This window comes from Gymnogyps californianus, chromosome 14 (assembly GCF_018139145.2).
Source record: "Gymnogyps californianus isolate 813 chromosome 14, ASM1813914v2, whole genome shotgun sequence".
Lineage (NCBI taxonomy): Eukaryota > Metazoa > Chordata > Aves > Accipitriformes > Cathartidae > Gymnogyps > Gymnogyps californianus.
In genome coordinates this window covers 10,085,886-10,102,356 of record NC_059484.1, presented here as the reverse complement: position 1 = coordinate 10,102,356, position 16,471 = coordinate 10,085,886, and the positions used below count along the sequence as shown (strand labels likewise).

The following is a 16,471-nucleotide window of genomic DNA, read 5'->3' as shown; positions in this document are numbered from 1 at the left end:
AACAGTCAGGACAGCCCATACCCTCTTGTGAGAGGTCTGGCCTGTGTACATGGTTATAGGAGGGTTTGCATCATATCCCTGTCTGTGATAAACCTCAGATGGAATTCATCACATTGTTGATTCAGAAAAAAAATTGTCTCTCTTTTCTTTTTTGTCCCATATTTTAAAGGCCTGGGTACACATCCACGCACAGTAAGATTTAGAGGTGATTAAAGTGAGCTGGGAAGCAGATGTCTGACATCAGTGTACTACAGAACGCCTTCCAGAGACTTTTTCCCTTGCATGGTATTACCCTGATCTTACTCCACTGATCTCACTGAGATGAATTTGTTACGGGGGGCAATAGAAAATGCAGAGGGAGAACCAGCAGTACAGTGTGTGCGGCTAAAAGTGTCTAGTCCGGCGAGTTGGATCCAACACAGTGAGTGTTTTGTGGCTCGTCTGCTCCAGAGCTCTGCTCCTGAGTCTGCTGATGGCCGACAGGGTGACCTTGTACGTGTCTCCTGGGTCCCTTATGCCTCAGTTTCATCACTTATAAAATAAGGATAATGTCATTCACCTTGTCTGCAAAATGGTTTAAGATCTAGTAATAAAAAATACTGGGAAGGAGCTTAGGTGATATTACTATTTTATATCTACGAGAATGCAGATACCAAAGCAAATCACTTGCGCATGCAGGTCATCCCGTCCCTTGATCAAAATGAGGGTGAGAGAAGGAAGGGGATTTCTTAAGAGGAGCAGCCATCTGTCAGGCTTACAGAAGAAATTACTGAAGTGTGTTATCAATAGTTACCAAAACTTGCTGGAGCGGAAAGAATTTTAACATGCTAATGAGCTTTCATTTGTGGTTCCTCGGTCGGGACAGTTGGTTTCCTCTCTGCATTTCTCCAGGCTGAGCAGTGACTTTGCATTGCCTTTCAGTCCCCGCTCAGTGTCGGTTTCTGGTTCTCTTGTACTTTCTCAGTGTGGTTTCTGGGGAGGGTGAAGTCATCCTCGCTGAACTACTTCTCATGCTTATTGTTTTGCATTGTGTGGAGCGGGTTATTTTAACAAACTCTACACTTTTACAATGCCAAGAAGTAGGATCGTTGATTGCATTCCTGGAGGCTGCCTCCATGTCCTAAGGATGTGCATTTCCATTTTATTGTCTTCTATTTTTACCTCGTTTTTGGGGAGGAGGAAGGGCTGGAACACCCTTGGGAGCGGCAGCGACCGTCTCGGGGCTGGTGTGGTCGGGGTGTGGAAGGAGGGCCACGGCGTGGCTCCCGGGCAGCCCCCGGGGAGGTGGCACACAGCCCACACATGGCGTGCACATGAGCTGCCCTGGCAGCCCCCAGGCCACCGCAGAGACCCTGCTGTGGAGAACCCCCTCTGTCACCTCTGGCTTTTTAAGGCTCATTTAAGCCCTAAAATAACAACTACCACTCCCCGCTGAGGGAAACCGGCCGGGATCAGCCAAAGCCTCCCATTCCCCGCTGTCTAGTGAAACAAGGACTTTCCCCTCTGTGTAAACAGGATGACTTTGCTCCCCTCCCCTTCTCCCTGAAGGGGAGCACTGTGCTTCAGCACCCTCGCTCCTGCCCTCTGACAGCTCCTGTGTGTGGTTTACAGCTCGGGGCGCCAAAGACAGTGGGAGACATATGCTAACCTAAGAAGACAGCAGATGGGTGCAAGCGCTTTTAAGAACAGCTGCTGGTGTCTCATTTGATAATCCCGTTTTTAACAAATCCATATGATGGCAAAAAATACTGGAAATTAGTTTTGTCTGTCCCCTCTCATCTCCTGAGCCATACTTGACCCATTCAACATGATCTAGGGATTAAAGGCTTGTTATTTTAGCTTCCCTACAATAGATCAGAGCCTGATCTCTGCCAGGCCATTGAGCTACTGGTGCTTGGCTCTCCCCCTCTTTCCACTTTTTTTGTGTCCCAGGACATGCGATAGTCCACAGATGTGACTTCTGCTAAGGGACACGGTGGATTTTCGCAAACACTATGCACCGCGGCATCAGCCCCATGTGTTGGTTGCAGCACGTTTTGTAACTCTGCTCCTATTTCTCTATTCTTAAAACTGCAAAACCTGCCTCAGAGAAGAAAGGCTCGGCAGCATCACCCCTCAGCAGCACAAGTGTGACCAGGAAGAAGGAGGAAGCCCTTGCTCTTCTCTAACAGGCCTCTAAACATGCTTTTACGTCTGAGATTGGAAGAGAGAGAAATTGTGAGGCAAAGCTTGTCAATACTGCACTTGAGGCTGTCGGCTGAGGTGTCCTTCGTCACCATGGTATTGGTGTGCTTCAAGCTAATAACGAATTTGCCAACACAACACTCCTGCTAATACCCTCAATTTCCAGACGGGGAAGCCGTGTCACTGAGATGCAAAGTGGCTTATCCAAGGTCACCCCGTAAGTAAATGGCACGGAGGGGAAAAGAGCTTGGGTTTACAGACCCCCACTGTTTCCCAGCGCAGCTCGTACCCTTTGGGAAGGTTTTGCCGATAGAAAGGTCTGTCCCGAGGCTAAAGCTGGAATTGCCAGCCGTGCCCTCCTGCTCTCTAAACCATTTTTTTTTCTAAGGGAGAAACAAGAAATTTTTTTTCTGAGCGAGAGGCAAAAGGTAGTTTCCTGGGGCCGGTGGGCGCTCTCGAAAGAGCCAGGCCCGTGTTTACCCAAAGCCCCGGCTGGCAGCTCCCGCACCAGACGCCCGCCGGTTTTCGGCGTCGTTTCTCACCCCCGTGACGGCCCCGCGCAGGGCGGAGCGCGGCCGGTGCCCGGGCGGGGTCGGTGGCCCCGCAGCCCCCGACGTCCCGGAGAGTCGGGGGGGGGGGGGGGGGGGGGGGGGGGGGGGGGGAGGCCGCGGGGCGGGCAGCAGCGCCCCGGGCGCGGCGGCGGCTCCGCCGGGGGCGGGCGGGGCGGGGCGGGGCAGCGGCGCGGGGGGCGGGGCGGCGGAGCGCGGCGGCGGGAGGCGGGCGCTGTCCATGGCCCTGCGGAGCGCCGGGCCGCCCCGGGCTCCGCCGCGCCGCCGAGCGGAGCGATGGGCAACACGGTGCACAAGACCCTGGCAGGTACCGGCGGGGGGAGCGGGGCGGCGGCGGCGGGGCGCAGGGGAGCTGCGCTGCCCCGCGGGGGGCTGCGGGGCGGTGGGCGCGTCCTGTCCCGGGAGATGCGGGGGGCGAGCCGGGCGCGGCGGAGGGAGCGACCCGGGGCGGGCGGGCTGTGCCGCCCCCGGGTCCGAGCCCCGCGCCCCTGCGGAGCGGCCGGGGATAAGCCGAATATTTAAAAAAAAAAAAAAATTATTATTATTTTTAATGGTCCCCGCCGCGACCGAGGCTTCAGCATCACCGAGGCGGTGATGCTTAAGCGGCGGGGTGCAGCTTCGGGCATGTGCGAGCGACAAAAGCGGGTGAAGTGGAGCTGTTCTCGCAGGTGAAGCAGTGGTCCCCAGCCTTTCCGTCGAATCCTTTTAGGGGCTTTCTTTTGCATTTCCTTTTCTTCTTTTTGAAAAAAAAAACCCCAACTTTTTAACGTGGAGAGATGTTAGTTGTTCAGAGTCCCCAGAAGAAAACTATTTGAAAGCAGGTCTGAAATGTTTGGTAGGCTGCCCTGGTTTTAAACTGCCTTTTTAGCGAATTCTGCTCTTAAACAAGAGACGTAGAGATTCTTTTCCTTGGCAAGTTCATAATTGTGGGGCTTTTTCCTCCTCAGAGAATCAGTGCATAATAAAAGCAGTTGGTCTCTATAGAATCAACAGTATTGAATTACTGAGCCCTTGCCAGTCTGTATCTTCGGCTAGTTTGCTTTTCTTTTCTGCTCTTCCAGAGCTCCTGCATTGCATCCTTTGTACTTTGGGCTCACATAAATAAAAAGGGTATTATTAAACTTATTTAAAGAAGCAGGGGAACCTATTGAACACACACACATGCCTCCCTGTAATCAGCTAGAGAGCTGAATATAGAAATAAAGAGAGGAATAGATTTGCATTTGGATGTGCCATATATTGTCTGCAAAGAGAGGGTGCTTGGGACCTTCGAGGCACAAAAGAAAGCTACTAGGCTTGTGGTTTAGCTATGAACATGTGATTAGATTTCTAGTTGCATCTCCTCTTGTTCTCTATTACATTTAAATGGGAAATTAGCTCCTTTCACAATAAGGAAATTTTCCTTTTTTTTAAATACCTCACCAGCTGGCAAATAAAGACATTGTAAGGAGTGCATGACCTTGGAGAAAATTCATTTTGTGGGTCAGCTTTTCAGCTAGAGACAATGTCAAGGGGCCCATGCAAAAAACCTGGGAGAGCCAGGGAAATATCCTTGGGTCAGGGGAGGTTACCTTGGTAAGGCTAGAACTTCCCAAAGAAAAAATATCTGTACCTGCTGGGATGTGGGATCTAGCTGTGAGCTCTGTTCCAGAAGGCTGAGAGTTGTATCAGCCGTTCTGCCTATTGCTAGAACAGTCTCTCCTGAGCAGCCTTCATATGCACAGCCTTACACACGTGAATTTAAAAAAAGGGATGACATCAGTTGTGCTGCAGTTCTGCGATTAAAGAGTTCCTAGCGGTGCTTTCAAAAGAAGTTGTTAAGAAAGAGGGAGAACTTTGATGGAAAAAAACTGAAGATTTGATTTATGTAGACCTCCCAACTCAAACATTGTTCTGGTGGCCTAGAAAATCTCCATCCTGTCCTGCCAGGTGGAGACCGTCTGTAAGTATTGCTTTGCTGAGGATAGTCCATTTGCAAACATTTGTCAAATTGTGCAAGGCAAAAACATGCAGGACACTCGAACACCATTTGCTAATGTGCTGGAAGATGCTGAAAATGTGTCTTTTCTCCAAATTCAGCTATGTTTAGTTTTTACAGAGTAATGACCGTCGAAAGAAGCTGTTAACCTGTGGCTGCAGAACAGATTTTGGATGTTTGCAATTTGGAAGTTTATAAACATATTTTGTCAAGTTGGACACAATTCAGCAATTTTTCATATTGATGTGCTTGGATGCATTGTTTGTCTTTCATTATCCAAATGGCATTACAGAGGGAAGCAGATTTAGAACTGTTCTTAGAACAGTCCTTTTGAAAATGATAAAGTTTTTCCAGAAGACTGAATTGCTGGATGAAATCCTATTTATAAATACTATGGCTGTTTAGAATTACTCAAAGATAATCAATCAGAATTAAGTCTTCTTTGTCTAAAATGCACCTCTTTCTTCACCCTGGCAGACTGAGCAATGCACTTTCAGTCTCATCTTAACTAATAGAGGGATTGCTCTCCCCTGTCCGATGGGCTGAAGTAATTTATTTAAAAAAAAACAAACAGAACACCCCCAAACTAAAATTTGCCTACCTGTTGCGTTAAATCAATTAACTGTAGAAGCCTACAGATGTTGTTCCCCTTTTGTTGTTTCATTCACCATAAATAGCTCGAGGTGGAAAATGTCTTTCCATTCTGATCAAATGTGGAGGAAATGTGGACCTTCATTATTTGGCTCCTGGGAAAGCCAAACAATCAATAATTCAGGTTTTATATAGAAATGGAAATACTCTTCTCAAACAGTGGAATTCAATTTTAAATCCTATTGAATGCAGTTCAACCCATTTTTGTACCTAAATTTGTTCAAATATGTTTTCTGTGCTTGTTGCATCTTTAAATCCTTGCACAGCCTCTCCCTTTCTTTCCACATTTACATGTAATGATACAAGAGCACACGCTATCGGTGCTGGAAAAATTTGTATCGGGAGCTTGGGAAACTTGTGTTTGCCAAGTATCTGATGGTTAACGCATAATGGATGAAGGCTTTGTCAAATTAACAGCGCGGTTTCTAACCAGAGTGGTATTGAAATGAGTAATAGGCTAGGGCTAATGAAAAGCAGCTTCTATATTTGAACCGGTTGAGGAGGCATTTGAATGGAAAAGAGCTGAGATGTGTCAGATATGCTTAACAACGGTCCTGAGGTGGTGGTGGAAATCGCTCTTATCTAGATGACAGCTAAATGATACATGACACATTCCTCCAGCAGGACGGTTGCCTCCCGCAGCTGGCCTGACCCCAGAGGGGTGAGCAGGACCTCCTCACCTTTGGCCTCCTCCGTGGTGCCGGCTGCCGCCGCTCGGCGCTAGCCCGTTGCCAACCCTTCCTGCATCTCCAGTGGGAGAATCTCCCACTGCATCTCCAGTGCAGTGTGGGAATTTACACTCGGATGTCAATATTTTCTTGCCTCCTTCCCCTTACCACTGCCTATTGTTCAAGACGATTTGCAGGCAGGTGATTAGGCAAGAGTGAATTCTTTATTATTGAGGCATGCCATTTTTCTGTCTCCTACAGGTGATAAACTAGGTGTGCAGCATTGCAGCCGATGGGCGGAACTTGTCCTGACCTGCAGAGTGGGCTGGGAGGCCGCACGGATGTTGGCGGTGGATGGGTTGCATACCGACATGGGGCTTTATGGCTTTGTGGCTGCTCTTACCTGCGGTGCTCCGTAGAGGAGTTGCTCTCTTGAATTAACTCACTGATGAGCGAGGCAGCAAGCAGTGCACATCCACGCTCCAGCATCGTGGATGGTGCTAATTTCTCCGTGCTAATTGCTTTCCCTGGCAGTCACTTTGAACAGGGCTCAGAGAATGGTTAGTAGCCAGACGCGGGCGTGAAGCCTCTCCTGAAGATGCAGGGAGCCCAGCGATACTTGGGGACTGGCAGCCTGGGAGAGGTGAAAATTCCCCTGACCCGGCGAAGCCCTTACATGGAGCTGCAAGGTGCAGGAAAAAGCGAGGGACAACATCTAGAAGGGTTGGGCAGGCAGCAAGTGTCCTTGCGGTGCACGGCAGCTCGTGGTGGTGGGGTGAGTGTGGACAGCTGCTGCCGCAGGTGGGCAGGGCAGGCAGGGCGGGCAGGGCAGGCAGGAGGCACTTACTGGCCAAAGCATGAGTAAAGGACTTTGCAGTTGGGCTCCAGTTGTTGATCCTGGCCCAAATAGGGTCATTGGTATTTAACAAAGGAGCCAAATTCCCTTTTAAGAATCTGGCTGGGATCTGATTGCAGTGCTTCTCCCACAGCCTTCCTCACAACTGCGAGGATTACCAAGTATGAGTGGCATTTGTGTCTGGTAAACACAAGGGAGAATGGGGCTTGTTCTGGCAGAAGTGACTTCAATTTCTTATTTTCGAGAAATTCTTTTGTATTCTTAAGAAAAATGCTTTTAATAATTAACCCTTTCTGAGCACGTCAGAAATCCCAAGTTTAGACCTTCACCAGGCTGATGCTCCCATCTGCCAGTCTTTTGCAAAACAGTGATGGTTGTAGTGTCCTGGTTACAGTAGAGCAGCAGGAATTTATAGCTTGTGGGTAAAAGATGATGTTTCTGTGTATCCTTTTTAAAATACTGATGCCTGTTATCATAACATACACACTTCTTTTGTAAGAAATGAATAGCAAAGACCATGTAGTGGGAAAGGATCTCTCTGCCTTTTCCAGGGGCTAGAATCTCAGCTTCAAGGAACACTTTTGTTTAGATTCATTCTCTGGTCCCTTTAGTTGCTAGTGATACACTGTAGGAGGAGTTCTTGGTATTGTGAGTAGGGAATTAGTTCAGTAAGTTGTTTGGTTTGGTTCCAGTCTGACTTCAATAAAACTACAAAATAACACTTCAGGTTGTTCTGGTTTGAGTGAAAAAGGTACCTGTTCAGACCAGTTTTTGGTTTGGGTTTGGTTCAACTCTGATCAACACTGATTACAGGTGTTAATCCTGCCTCAATAACAGCCCTATTTTGCTTGTTTTTCTGCCTCTTTTAGTCCGGGAGTTGAGGTTTCTAGACTGTCGCTGATTTTGCTGCTGACTCCCTGCGTGGCCTTTGAGCAAGTGGCTTTGTATGTATGGGAGGTAGGAAACACTGTTTGGCTCACACGGGCATACGAGAGTTAATTAATTAACATGCAGGCATGAAGCATCTCCAGGAAGAAGGTCACAGAAGTGCAAAAAAATAGATTAATTCACTGCTTCTTTTGTAGCTTTCTGCTTTTCCACTCTTCAAAAGGAAACCTGTGAAACTGCTCAGCCTTCACTGTGATTTAGAGCTGGAACAGGTTGATCGTATACTGAGGACTATCTTTAACCAGCCTCGCACAGTACATACCCAAAAATGTGCTGCAGCCAACTGGCGTGATTAATTCAGCGCTACCATTGGCATCTCGGCTGTTGAGACTGGAGAAATAACTGTACTTGAATCCAGGAAGGCATCACCTATCAAGAACGGTGCTAAGTGGAGCTGTGTGTCATGCCCCATGGCCAGCGTGCTGTCAGACGCACACAGCACATTGCCAAGTGTGTCACTAAAGCAAGAGCTTTTCGTTGCTCTCCACTCTCACGCTGGATAGTGCTGGGCAGGTGCCCTCTCTCCTATTTTATTGTTTATGCTCTAGAGGGGAGTTGCTTTACTAAGAGGTAGGATATCTGGCAAACAGCACTTTTTCCCTTTTATTTCTCTAGATAATTGCTGCAGGTCAGAAAGACCTGTGTGTCACCATCTGACCCTACTGTAGATGCTTAAAATCACACCCCTAAGTCTGTGTGTGGAGGCAAAACTCTGAGAGAGCCCTCACCGCAGGCAAAGGAAATTGCTGCTTCCCGGCACATTACCATTTGACAACCTATGGAGGTGCTTAAGTACGTTTAAGCTGTTTAAATTTAGGCAGTCAAGTTTGAATGTGCGGGTATTAATGTTTACTTGACGTGAAAAGGATGAGTCACCTTGAAGCTTATGCCGTGCTTCTCTTCTCATTCTAGTAAGGATCCTCCTTGCGTATCACATTCAATGGCTTTTCAATTAGGAATGCAAATAAGCACCTTGGTCCTAGTTAGCTCCAGTGGATTTAGCATTCAAGCTCATTGAGTTTTGGAGTTGCACTTTTGGACAGTCAGTGTCCTGCTGCACAGTTTGCCTTGAAAGGAAACATTTTCTTTCTCATCAGCATCCCACTGTTTACAGAGCCTATCTGTGCAGGTTGGTAGCTAAAATAAGAGCAGGCTTTCCTAAGGTGGAGTGTGCATGTCACCATGATGGATGTGGTGGGTTCAGGAGAGAAGCAGGGAAGCAAATCTGCTGAACCAGGCAGGGGTAGAGCTAGTGAGAACCCAGGAGCAGGGGCTCACTTGCTGGGGTGGCTTCATGAGCTGCACGATGGGGTGAGCCCAGGTGTGATCCCCTGAAACATGTGTTGCATCCCATCTGAGTTTCCTTACGGGGAAGGTGTGTGCAATCTCCTCCATCAATTCTCTTTGTATTTCCATCTGTCTTATCTCCTTTTTCTCCTTTCTTGTGCCCGAAGCAGTTTGGCATCCTGCGCCTGCTGCTGCTTCTTGCCCCGGCAGCCAAAGCGCAGGGCTGACTCACGATGTGCACCTTCCCTGCTCCTAATGAGCTCCTGGGCCACACGCTCGTTTGGGGCTTCCTGGCATCAAAACGTAGCTTGGCCGGCAAGCCATTCTCCAGACTTTACCCAGAGGGCAGATGTGCGCTCACTTACCAAGAGGCGCAGAAAGAGGTGGGAGCCCGAAGGGCTGTCGGAAAGGGCCTGGCTCCATGTCACATCTTGGGGAGGCTTTTCTGTCTGCGGCAGCTGGAGGGAGTTTTGCTATAGGAGCATTTCCATACTTTGTTCTGTCTTCTCATTTAGGCAGCTTCTCCACCCTTGCCCTTGGCGTCACTAATCTGCTGTGTCCTGGAGGGGACTGACCCTGCGTCAGTGGTCCATATGTCTGTTTGATGGCCCCAGCGCCCTTAGGTTGCGAGGTCCTACCACTTCTCTGAAGACCTCCCCATCCCACCTCTTTGCATGCTGCAAATACAGCAGGACTGCCCAGAGGCATTAGCTGGGACAGTCCCTTCCTGACTGTGCCTTAAATAAGATGTGTGCCCATGGGAGGACGTGCTTGGTGGGAAGAAGATGCTGTTTACTCTAGGTTGTTCCACATCTTGATGATGGCTGTATTTTTTTTCCCTCTATATGTTAAAAAGCATGAATCACTGGCACTAAGATGTCTGGTTGAAAGCTTTATCTCAGCATACCTGTGCCAGCTTTTCCCTTCAGACCTGGATGCCATGTTGTCTCAATTACTGAGTGCTGGAACATTAAATTCCTGGTGTCTGAACAGTTGAAGCAGGGCTTTGGGGAGGAGTGAGGGAGGGAAAAGTGCTTTCTTGCTTGTTAATTTGTTTTGCCCTCTGTGTCCAGGGAGATATCTTCCTCTACTTTGTATAAGCAGGGCTTGCTTTCCACCCAGGAGTTTTTTCTCTCTCGGTTCGTTCAGACCTCTGGCAGTGGAGCAGCTCAGAGATCTCCTACTGAGAGGATCAGACCCTATCCCTTTCCCTGCTCCAGCAAAACCATGTCTTTTTTTGCCTTTCTACACTAACAGAACTGGTGTAAAGAAGCCGAATCAGAAGATAAGAAATGATTTCTCGCTTGCTGCTGGAATTACACAGGAAGATTCTTTGAAGAAAAACCATTTAACTGCATTTCAAAGCTTTTCAGTGCAGCAGGGAAATCACATTTAGGATTTTTTTTAAGAGCTACTGATGCTTTGAAGGGAGAAAAATGGATGGAGTTGTGTTTGTACAGTTGTTGGCTAGATAGTTGCATATAACAGGTTTCGTTTTCTCAGTTTTCTTGTTTCACTGTGGATATTTACATAATAATGAGACTTTTGTACTTTAGGAATTCTCCTATTTTAAGCATCCACTTCTCTGTGACTCCAGGTTTCTTGTGATTGCACTCCTGATGGCATAATGTCTTATGGCTATGTGGGAGAAATAAATAGACCACACAAAAGCAAAGCTCTGTTTTTCATGGCCCATGTAGCAACACAGGGAAGGACAGTCAAGAGAGAATTTCCCTGAGTGAAAGTTCTCCATCAGGTTTCCAAACGCCAGGGAAAAAATTTGTTTGATTTTTGCCCTCCTCCATAACTTGAATGTTAAATCTGCCAAGCCCTGCCTTGACAAGCCAAAGATAAAAGATTGAATATCCCATTTTGCAGCAGAAATGAAATAATTTCATTCAGGTTTATCTCTCTTTCCTCAGTGATAACTAGCACTGTGGCAACAGCTTTTCTCAGCCTCTTATCTGTTTTGGTCTCATCGGGGCACCAGCTTCTCAGCTTAACGTTTTCTGTAATTTATGGAGTAGAGTTCAAAAGTTATCTCCTTGGTGTGATGCTAAGGTTGAAAGCATAATTCCTAATGAGGGGAAATTGCTGTTTCTTGGGGTCTTGAACTTGACACAGTTGGATAGAGGGGTTTTTTTGGTAACAGAAAACACTTGGCGCTTGAGATCTGTCTGGTCTAGCATCCTGAAGGTGGCCAAAATTGCTGCTAAGAGGAGCAGCTAAGAGGCTGCAATGAATTAAGTTTTACGGGGAGGAGACAGGACGAGGACCTCTGAGCACATGCTCTCTAGAAGGCAGCCGGGCAGGTTAACACTGATGCAAAGCCTTGGTGGAGTACAGTAAATTGGAATATCTGTATCACTGGAGGTCTTAAAGAACAAGTTTGTTATTCATCAGCTAGGAATGGCATTAGTAGAGCTGGTCCCATCAGAGGGTAAAGGTGTGCTAGATAATCCCTGCAGGCTCCTGCCAAAGAGGTGTGCCCCCAAACCCCACCTCTTTAAGGGGCTGTTCTTTGGCAGTCCTTTCCTCAGGATGCCATCAAAAATTCTTGATTACTTATGTCCTGCAAAGTGAAAGGGTTTCTAAGTATGAAAACTGAAACCATTTACTAACTGGCTGTTGCTTCACTTTCAGTGATAAGAGCATTGGCTGGTATATTGTGTGGTGGCCATTGTGCTGGCTTATAAAACAGAGATAACTTTCATATGATGGTTCATGGGGACAAAGTACACAATGGAAAGAGTGTTTAAGTGGCTGGACTTTATCTGACAATCAGTGTTGGATTTGCTCTGGAGCACGGTGCCCCTTGGAACTCCGTGGCTGGCTGGTGAGCGTAGCCCTGTGCAGGACGGGCTGGGGGCGAGCCTGCGGGGACACGGGGACACGGCACGGGGTCTGCACGAGAGCCTTGTCGGCAGAGAGGGCTAAAAAATAAAAGTTGAACATTGAGACCATGTGTGCAGGGAGGGAAAGCTTGATGCCAGCGGAGCTTCCCTGCACTTGCATGCAAGACGGCTTGCAGATATTTTAGTATGCCAGGCATTTTGGTTGATCTCTCCTGGAAGGGAGATGTCCTCTGAAGAGTACGAGGCAGATCTTCACACTGGCATCTGATTTGTGAGTCTTAAATAGCAATTACTGGGTGATTTGCCAGCAGCAGAACAGCACTGCTTGTGCTGCTGATGTGATCAAAGGGAGAGGGTGAGAAGGACAGATGCTTCGCAAGTCAGAATTTCAAGGAAATCCATCTCGGTTAAAGTTTATAAAAACTGATCTTAGCCAACAGACCCTATAGCGTGTCTTTAAATACCACAGCCTTGAACAGCAGTCTGTACTGAGTCATGCCTGGGGATTGCTGTTATTGGGGGATATTATGAGGGCTAGGAAAAGACAGAGCAAGATACAACCACACACACACACACAAAAAAAGACCAAATGCTGTTAAGTATCCAGAATCAATCTTCTGAGTCTGGGTGTTGTTTCCAAAAATGTCCGAGTGGCTCGGGGCAGACTTAGTCTGATGGCAGTTTGTTTTGCCCATCAGCAGCGTCAGTTGTGCTGTGTTGTGGATGCTGGCCTCGTATGGACTGGCTTGGCAGCCGCCACCCAATGTAGGAAAACTTATCTCTCGCTTCACCTTGTAGGTTCAGAGATCTGGCAACAAGTGCTTTTATGTAAGACCTTTTGTATACATGGAATTGTGCAGGAAGAGAGATTTTTTCTGAAATAAGAATGCCTTCTTCTAAATTAGCTTAGTCTACTGCTTGCGTTACCCGCTTTGAAAAGGCATGTGAGCATGCCAAATACCAGTGCCTGCACATAGATACTGGCAATAATGAATCTGCTGTCCATTTGCACCCTGCCTTGTTCCAAAATAACTTTCATGTCTAAACAAAGGATGCAGCTCACCTGCAAGGCTTGGCTATCCCCTCTGTTTGTTTTGCTATTGCATAGTAATTAAGATATTAATTTATTTTAAAGGGTTCCAAGAAGTGCCTCTGCAACCCCGATGTTTATGTAAGAGAGAAAGAGAAATTAATAATTTATTGAATTTGTGTGTATTCTGCTGGGATTATTCATTGGAGGAACGTACTAAGTGATTTTTTGTATCCTAGTAACCAACTGTGGTTGCTTTTCCATGAATAATCTTTATAGTTTAACTTGACCAGCCAAATCTAGAAGGGAAAACTCAAGTAAATTAAAGTTATCAAGGCAAATAATTACAAGGCACAGATAGCTTTTTGCAGGTGAGAGAGAACAAATTTTTTTCTCCCTCATTTAACTACATAATAATCAAATTGACAGATGCTGTCTGGAGAGTCTGATTTTACCGAGCAGAACAATAGCGGAAGTTTGAGTCATTACGAACTGAACTTCAAAACTTGATTTGTTTAATATTCATAATTAATGAATTGGTTAAAACAGTCCTTTCCTCCCTCAAACAGGCAATGTGATGGTTTTCAGCACTTCCTAATAGCAGTGCAAATTATTCCCCTTCTATGGGTGCCAGAGTGGGGACCCCGGGGTGGGGGTCCCCCGCAGCTTGGAGTTCCTGGCTCTGCTGCCAGCTCATCTGCCTCACGAGGACACTGTGAGGCTGAGTTATTAAAATGTTTTGCAAAGCCCTTTCTCCCTGAAATGCCGGCCCCACGTGGAACAGCCGGAATTTATCACTTAATAGAAGTGTTTGCATTTTTCTCCTTTAAAATTTGTTTTGATTAAAAATTAGGCCCTTTTCAAAATTGAGTTTCGAGGGATCATGTTTCTTTTTAAATGCCTCTTGCTCTTAGAAATATTAAAAGCTAGTTTTAGAAACAAAACAAAAATAAAAATTTGCTTCCCAGCTCCCTGAACATGTTTACTATTTCTCCCACCCTCTTCAAGCATTCAGCTGACCATCTCTAAGCAGAGGGCAGAGGTACATTCCTCCCAGAGAGGTCAAAGCTGCTTCTCATTTTAAAACAAACTATTTTCAAACCATCTTTTTGTATGCATTCCTATTTAGTAAATGTTTATACACCCGCACAAAAAAACTGCGCTCCTGTAAATACTGAAATCTATGGGCACACCAGTAGAATCAGCCACCAAACCATGTCAAGCAGCCCTTAGCTAGTCGCTCAGATTTTCCTTTGAGATGAGACTAATGGTACAACCTCATGAGACAGTCCCAGAAGGAGGGAGAAGTTTTGCTTGTGTGCCTCTGGATCTTGACCATATTTTCCCCCTCCCTGATTTGCTCCCTGCCTCTTGTATCTTGAACACAGCCCTGCATAGAGCAGTCCTTGTTTCCTCCTTTCCAATGGACTAAAGGTGATGGGCAGAAATGTTAGGTAGGCCAGTGCTGAGGACCTTTCTGTGCTTATATTCCTGTATTTTCCCTTTCTGTGCCTATATTGCTGTACTGAGCCAGGGCATCACTTTGGAGTGGTTGCTGTTGTGCATCTCCAGCTGTCATTCATCAACACAGATTCATCACCTCGGGTCTCTGCCCAACCAAGTCAACGCTCTTCCAAAGCTCTCCCTGTCTTTTTCGTAATCTTTTTCCCCGGGGCTAACAGCGGTGCTGGGAGCACTAGTTGTGACTTGTCTCTCTCTGTGGCAATGAAAGAGTAGCTGAAGGGAGTGATGCTGCCTTACAGCTCGCCGCTCTGTTGCCTTGAAGGGTTGTGGGTTTTGGGACCCGAAATGCTCTTTCTCCAGGGAACCGACTGTTTCCCCAAAGAGGTGTTTGGGCAAGGCATGGTTGGCGGCAGAGGGGGTGTTTGGGATGTAGACACAGCACTGCCTGGGATCCACGCTGGGGAGCAACCCTGGGACTGTGGTGGTGGGGAATGATCGAGGCAGACACACCAGCTGAGCTCCATCCTTCTGGTGGCCCCGTGCAACCCTGGGTGCACATGCTGCACCGGGGCTTTGCCTGATGTGAACATGTAGGTCTGACAAAGAGAAGGAAGAAATCTCCCCATCCAAAATGCTGTGGGCCAGCCCTGCTGTCACAGGAAGGGGAGCTGCAGAAAAAATTCAAATTCAGCACTTACTGCTATGAGAAATGAGGCATCAACGTGAGGCAGATGGGAAAGACAGGAGCAAAGGGCAGGGCCTTTAGGCACAGGCCTGTGCCTTGTGCAATACTCGAGGAGTACCGTTCCTGTGCCAGGGGAGGCTCCCGGTGCTGCCTCTCTGGCTTGGAGAGGTTCACGGCTTGGCTGGGTCTGCTCTGGGGAGGGTCTGCTGGTATTGCCCCACCAGCAGCTCCTCCTTATTCGGCTCCGCCTCAAGCTGATAAGACACCGTTTTGCAGCATCTTGTGTTCTCCCAGCAAAAGAAGCATTGCAGTCAGAGAGCTTTTATGTGCCATTAATACATGACCATATGGCACTGCTTGCGTGCAGGTGAGGGTTCCTCGTGGTTTAGCAATGGCATGAAACTTTTCTGATATTGATCCTACTTGACCAGGGTGGCCTAGAAAAACCTAAAGGGGCACAGGAGGACATGCTGCTGTCTCACTGAGCTCTGTGTGCGTAGGAAGCTGAGCTGGAAAGCACCCTGAATTTGCTGCGGTCAGGCAGGCACCTGCTGTGCCCTGGGGCGTCGATGGGCAGAAGGTTTGCTGGTCCCAAGTCCCAGGCTCTGTTTGAAAAAAACCCGCTGTGGTGCTAATGAAGGGGCTTTCTCATTGGGAACCAGCAGGTTTGAGCATATCTCAGCATGCACAAAAGCATGGGAAATGGAAGGGGTAAGGAATGCTAGGTCGGGGCAGGCGTTTGGGGCATGGTGTACGTGCCAGGGTGATGCTGAGGACAGGCTGTGCCACTTCCCGGCCCCTTTCCCTCCTAGTATCTGCCATGAGCAGCTCTTGCAAGCAGCAGGCTGGTTTCGCCAGCAAAGGGTGATGAGTTTGTCTTTGGTGGGTGCTCTGGTCTGCCTGTCCATGAGGAAAAGCTCAGACACGTACCGAAGTGCATGCACAACTTGCTGTGGGACACGCAGCATGTCGGTGCTGGAAGTCCTCCATGGACCTGAGCCGATGGAACTGTGCCAGGGTGGACATTGGCCACTGCCATTCAGATGATTTTCAGCATTATTTTTAGACATCTTGAGTGCAATTCGCTTCAGCTTAAGCCAATTCCTCGATGTGCTGGCAGACAAGGGGTTGGGTGGATGGGAGCGTGCCTGCTCGGGGGGAATGTGCCTTTCTGTGGGATGCAGGGAGGTTTCGGGGAAACCGAGCCTGTCCCCTTCTGCCAGCAGCAGATCATTGCAATGAATGAGTTGCTTAGGAGAGGGCTTTCCTGCAGCTCTTCAAGTGACAGCTCAGATT

At 47.8% G+C, this 16,471-nt stretch overlaps 1 protein-coding gene across 1 annotated transcript in view; it reads left to right on the top strand.

Annotated features, from left to right (window-relative positions):
• Positions 1-3,014: 3,014 nt before the first annotated feature.
• Positions 3,015-16,471, top strand: part of NEURL1B (neuralized E3 ubiquitin protein ligase 1B) — a 33,321-nt gene continuing 19,864 nt past the window's right edge. Inside the window, exon 1 of the mRNA XM_050905334.1 lies at positions 3,015-3,060. Coding sequence (XP_050761291.1) covers positions 3,030-3,060 — 31 coding nt within the window. The 5' untranslated portion in view covers positions 3,015-3,029. The remainder of the gene's footprint in view (positions 3,061-16,471) is intronic.